The sequence below is a fragment of the Chelonia mydas genome, chromosome 1 (genome assembly GCF_015237465.2).
Source record: "Chelonia mydas isolate rCheMyd1 chromosome 1, rCheMyd1.pri.v2, whole genome shotgun sequence".
Classification (NCBI taxonomy): Eukaryota; Metazoa; Chordata; order Testudines; family Cheloniidae; genus Chelonia; species Chelonia mydas.
In genome coordinates, this window is record NC_057849.1 from 245,901,736 (window position 1) to 245,907,735 (window position 6,000).

Here is a 6,000-nt window from a genome sequence, read left to right on the forward strand (position 1 = left end):
CATATTGAACATTATGGGCCTCATTATCCTCTCCCACCAATTTTACAGCTGTGTAACTCCAGGGACTTCAAGGAGCTAATCCCAATTTACACTGGTGTAAGTGGGAGGAGAACTGGGCTTTGCAAGTCTGCTGTGATTTGAGAAGGGTGTGCACATTAAAAGAGTGGAGCTGTCAGTGCTAAAAATATCACCACAGCCAAGATATTACAGTATCATGCACCGAAGTTCCCTTGCCCATATATTTTCCTATAAATGCCATAAAACAGAAGCTCTCTGTGAAATGAGTTTTAAAAGGCCTCAGGCTACCTTGGGTAAGCTGCCTCTACATTGTTCCCAGACACTGCCAGTTCAGGATCCTGGCTGCATTCCGATCACAGGGACTTTTTCAGAGGACACTACTCACCATGCAGGAATCTTCTCATCTGAACGATTCTAGGAGCCACAGAAGCTGTTTGTCTTCCCAAGGTACAGGCCAGATTTCCAATCATGCTGTGTGGAGGGATGGCACTGTCAGGAGAGCAATGTCATGTCAAATGAAAGTAGTATAGAAGGCAGTGTTTCCCAAACTGCTTGTTAATCATGAACTGCAGCCTGACTCCCTGTGACCTCCAGACTGAGAAACCAAGTTGTATGTGTTGTAGAGGATGGCCTAACAGAAAAAAAAATCCTAGGTATAGATGAACTGGGGTTTTGGGTGCCTTAAACAAAGTGGTAAGCAGTATGATAAAATGTGCAAAGAAAGAAACCTGCAGACAAAGAGAAAGCCAGATGGCAGATAGTAAATATGGAGAGACAGACTAGCTTCCCCAGAAACAAGAGGTCTGACTAATCTCTTACTTTATGTAATCATTACGTACAAAGGTACAAAGGGCTGGAAATGAGGAGTTTCAATTCAACTCCAGCAATAGCTCCTTCAATCCTTCTCCAGAAGCTATTCTTTTCTCTGAACAACTTCTGTTAATGTCTGTGAAACTATTCCTGGGAGTCAGGAAGTCTTCCTGTGTGACCCAGGGCAAGTCTCTTAACCCTCTGGGTCTCAGTTTTCCAGCTGTGAAATGGTATAATACTTCCTTTGTCTGTCTTGTCCAGTTAGGCTATAAATTCTTTAGGACAGAAAGTGTCTTTTTACTATGGGTTCATGCAGTGTCTAGCACAGTGAGGCCCTGTTCTCAGTTGGGACCTCTAGGCACTACTATAATAGAAATAATTAATAATAATTAATATTTACACATTCAGTGATTTTTTCTAGAATCTCAGAAATCCACCTGTAAGGGAGGGATGGGTCTGTTTGATACAAAGAGGGGGAATAGTTCTTATAGACATCCTCTCTCAAGCCACCAAACAGCAGTTGCCAAGAGAGATGAGACACTACTGACCTAAACAGTGGGCAAAACCCAGGTGTCCATACTCCTTTTTTAATCTGTCCTTACTAAAACAAAACCCCCATTTCATTAAATGTTTGGAATCAGATATGATCCATAGGTAGCAAAATCCCCCTTCTATATATGTGCTCTTTATTAGATCTGTGCTAAACTCCAACAGTTTGGGCTCCCCAAGGGTTTGCACAAACTTTCTAGTTTTAGTTGTGTGAGCCTGCCACCCACAGGCCAAATTCAGCCCTCGTGTAACTCCTTTGAAGATAGTTTGGTTATCGGGTCACTCGAGTTTTGTGCTGAGTTTCCAGTTTTAAACAAACCCACAAACCGAATGTGAAACATCAGCCGAAATTGCCAAGTTGCACCTGTTTGTGGATCAAAACCAACTTGTTTCCACCCAAAACCCTACATTACCTCCAGTTTACTAGAAACTACTCAGCCAACATTCACTTAATATTCAGCCTAGGTTTCTGAGAGGTTTTTGAAACTTGGCAGATATTTTAGCAAACCCTGCCTGACCTTTTGGTTTATGACAAAAGATATGGAGTTTCATTCCAAAAGTTTCACACAGTTCTAGTTCAAACTAGTTTTTTTCCAAGTAACCTTCCCCCACACCCTCCAAGCCAGAAGCCCTTTGTTACGCACCATCAGCATTTGATTTCATTAAGTGGTGGACTGGTATATTATCAGTCTCTTACCTCTGGGTTTCTGTCTGACATACATGGGCTGTTGTCTGCACTGAATTTTCACTCGAGCAGCTCTGCAGGGAGGTGGGACTTGCAGCAGAATTGGCTTGAGCTGTTCCACATTCCAGCCACATGAACATGTCTATCTATCATTAATAGCATAAGCAGCTGGGGCTGGTCCCTGCGTAGGGGATAGGAGAGGATTTTACAACTGGATGGGGATTTCTTTTGCTAACTCGGTGCCAAATATTTTTCCCTATTTTCACATTACTTTTTTCCCCACTTTTCATGTTCCTTTGTTCTTTGTACTAGGTTTTAAACATGAACTTAGTGCTGGTGAAAGCCACTAAAGAGAGATCCCTGGAGATTTAAGTTCTACTTCTTTGATCCACAGACAGCAAAGAAAGTAGCAGTACAAGCTTCCTTTACAGCCCTGCCAACATGGGAGGTGTTAAACCCACCTTTGGAGGAGCGCAGGTAGTTCACTCTAAATGCCCATTCAGTCCTTGGAGGCTCCACAAGGAATGCCGCTGGATTTAGTGCCAGGTTTGGTCATGCTTTTTCTGACGTGGATACCTGTCCCCTGGGACATTTACGGAGAATACAAGCTCATTTCACAAAGGCCACTGGATAGCTCTCAAACTATAATACTTTCAGACGCTACTGATCTGAGCTGGACTCAGACTTGGACCTAGAAATGAAATGGTCTGTATCCCCTTTCCAAAAAAAAGCTTACATGTAGCTGTCTAAAACACAGTGTTTGCTTAGATGAATCAAATAAAAACCTCTAGAAAGAACTAAACAATTAAAATAAATAATATGTCATGTTTTCAAGAGATTATATCAAATTTAAGGTCAGGGTGGATCTCATAACTTCTACAAATGACTCCGGGTGACCTCTGAGTCGATCAGCAGTATGTCTTTATATGCATCCTTTCTTCCCTTAATCCATTCTGACACTGAAGGTGCAGATTTTTTTTCTTCCATCTCCTTTGTCTTGCTAAAGACAAAAGGCATAGTTAATGGTAGTCCCAGTGTCGCTGGCCACCCGTTGCATTTTCACACTGATAGTTCATCCATTTAATGTTGGTTTTTGTGTTAAGATTGTTTAAGCCCACTCAAAAGAAGCTGAAAACTTTAAAATTCAGTGGGAATTTAAAATTCTGTCATAAGCAGGTGTAGCTCCCATTCATTTCAAGTGGAGCTGAACCCACTTACACTAGGAATTAGTTTGCCACACATATCTTACAGCCTGGGGCCCTGATCCTACCCTGAGCTCTGTGTGGGTGAGTACTTGCAGGGAGCCCCACTGAAATCAGCTGGGCTCTGTACAGTCAGAGAGGTCCACCCATGTAGTGCTCAGTAAATTTCAAGTTAAACTTCCACTTTATAAAACAAGCAAACAAACAAAATCGAAACCTTTGGGAGGATACAAATATACAGTCACCCACACAAATTCTGCCCTACAGTACCTTCCTGAGAACAATGAGTGACTCTAAGTCAATCTTACTCATCTATATCACAGGTTCCTCTTATTAGCGACCACCGAAAGGACCTTAACAGAGTCCCATATGATCAATGATCCAATCCCGAGCTATTAGGGTGGAGGAGGTTCTACGCAAGCTGCCTTATCTTTTTCTTCTATGTACTTTTTTCTGAAGGGGATGCTAGTGTGCAACCTAGGGTTAAACATATGTTACTATCCATTACTTTTGTTGGCAATCCTTTTCTCTGACATGAATTATGATCTCATGGGATCCAGTACAGCCACAATCTTTCTGTGCAACTTCCATGCGTAACACAAAAAAGTAACTAAAGTAATCAGTAGCCTATCATTTCTATACCAGAGTAATCAGTAATATGTAACTGATTCCACTGAAACCCACTAATCAGTAAATCTAGAAGATTATTTTGGAAAGTAACATTTATGCCTTGCAGTTACCCTTTCCAAATTGACCTTTCTACAGTTTTGCTAAGCACAGCATTAATTATAGCAGTAGTGTTTCCTTCTCCCTCCACTATTTCAATAAAACACCTCAAGAAAACTGCATGCAAAGCATGCAAAAATATGTACACGGTCCAATTCTGACTTGTACACACTGCAAGGGAATTTATCTGCAGGGAAAGATAGGATGTGCCCACAAATATAGTAAGTGGGGCTTTGCACATTTCTGGAATTAATGTCATCTTTTGTGGGGAGTATACATAGTACAAATGCTTTATTTTATTTTATTTTCAGGAAGGTCTTCTGGGAAACACTGCAGTACTGAAGAAACTTATCTGGGATATCACTTTATTTTTTAGAGACACCAGGTGGAGGTCATATCTTTTATTGGACCAACTTTTGTTGTGGAAAGAGACACACATTCAAGCTTACACAGAGCTCTTCTTCAGGTCTGGGAAAGGTACTCAAAGTGTCACAGCCAAAATCTTTGCAGGCTACCATACAAATCAATTTGGTAATCAAGCTGCATACCCAGTTGTTGACCCCTGTTTTAGTAAATTGACACTTTTAGCCAAGGATAGCCCAGGCCATTCTCATTCAATGTGACCTCAGCATGCAGTTCACCATATCAGGAAATCCAAGTGTAACAGTTCCGAAGAAAATGCAGCCTTCGGTGTATGTTTTCTTCTGTTATTTTTCTCCCCAAACCAAATGAAAACCATTCTCTCTGTGGGTGTCAGGATTGCAGCTCAGCTCTGCAACTGAGCCATGTAGAGCACAGGTGTCACTATACTACCCTGGTCATGTGCTGGTAACCTTACACTTCTTGTAACCTTACACCCAAAATATCTGGAGTACATATTTTAGGTTTGCCATAATGAACATATGAACTTTTGTGAGCAATACACCAAGACCAGTTCTTCCCTCCGTTCAGTTTAAACCCATTAGGCTTCATAATCAGTGAAAGAGAATAAATGACTTTGATACTGAATACTCCCCCATATAAGAGGCAGACTGGCAGCAATGTTCTAGAGAGAACAGAAGCTTCTGGAATGGGGAATACAGTGAGTAATGTCAGAAGGACCAGAGATAGGGGCAGGAGTGGTGTGGGGAGTCCAAAATACTGTCACAGCTGGAGTCAGTCAAAGAGAGGAAAACTCACCGTCAGTTGGGAGCCAGCAGATTAGACTCTAAACCAGGGGTGGGCAAACTTTTTGGCCCGAGGGCCACATCCAGGTTGCGAAACTGTATGGAGGGCTGGGTAGGGAAGCCTGTGCCTCCCCAGCCTGGCCCCCACCCGCTATCCGCCCCCTCCCACTTCCCATCCCCTTACTGCCCCCCTCAGAACTCCCAACCCATCCAACCCCCCCTGCTCCTTGTCCCCTGACGGCCCCCTCCCAGGACTCCCTGCCACTAACTGCCACCTGGGACTCCACCCCCATCCAACGTCCCCTGTTCCCTGACTGCCCTGACCCCTATCCCCACCCCTTGACAAACCTCCCGGGACTCCCACGCCTATCCAACCACCGCCCCGCCCGCTCCCTTACCATGCCTCTCAAAGCAGCTGGAGCTCGCAGCCACGCCACCGCGCTGTCCGGCAGGAGCAGTGGGCCAGAGCGCTGGCAGCGTGGCGAGGTGAAGCTGTGGGGGAGGGGGGATGCGGGACAGCGGGGCAGGGGCCTGGGGCTAGCGTCCCTGGATGGGAGCTCAGGGGCCGGGCAGGACGGTCCCATGGGCCGGATGTGGCCGGCGGGCTGTAGTTTGCCCACCTCCGCTCTAAACTGAAGTAAGTTGTTTCCCAAAGCCTTAGGGAAAAGGAGTTTGTAGCTAGAACTGGCTGGAAATTTTCTGAGGTGTTTGTTGGAAAATGACTTCATTGAAACCAAAATGTTTCACAGAAATTAGGGCTGTCAAGTGATTAAAAAAATTAATTGTGATTAATCGCGCGATTAATCGCACTTTTAAACAATAATAGAATGCCATTTATTTAAAT

General features: G+C 43.9%; 1 protein-coding gene across 1 annotated transcript in view; it reads right to left on the bottom strand.

Moving 5' to 3' along the window:
• The window catches only part of LOC102943015 (pseudouridine-metabolizing bifunctional protein C1861.05), a 48,226-nt gene extending 46,030 nt beyond the window's left edge, over positions 1-2,196 (bottom strand). Inside the window, exons 1-2 of the mRNA XM_043541398.1 lie at positions 2,075-2,196; positions 404-507 (exon numbers count right to left, since the gene is read on the bottom strand). Coding sequence (XP_043397333.1) covers positions 404-507; positions 2,075-2,196 — 226 coding nt within the window. The remainder of the gene's footprint in view (positions 1-403; positions 508-2,074) is intronic.
• Positions 2,197-6,000: the final 3,804 nt, after the last annotated feature.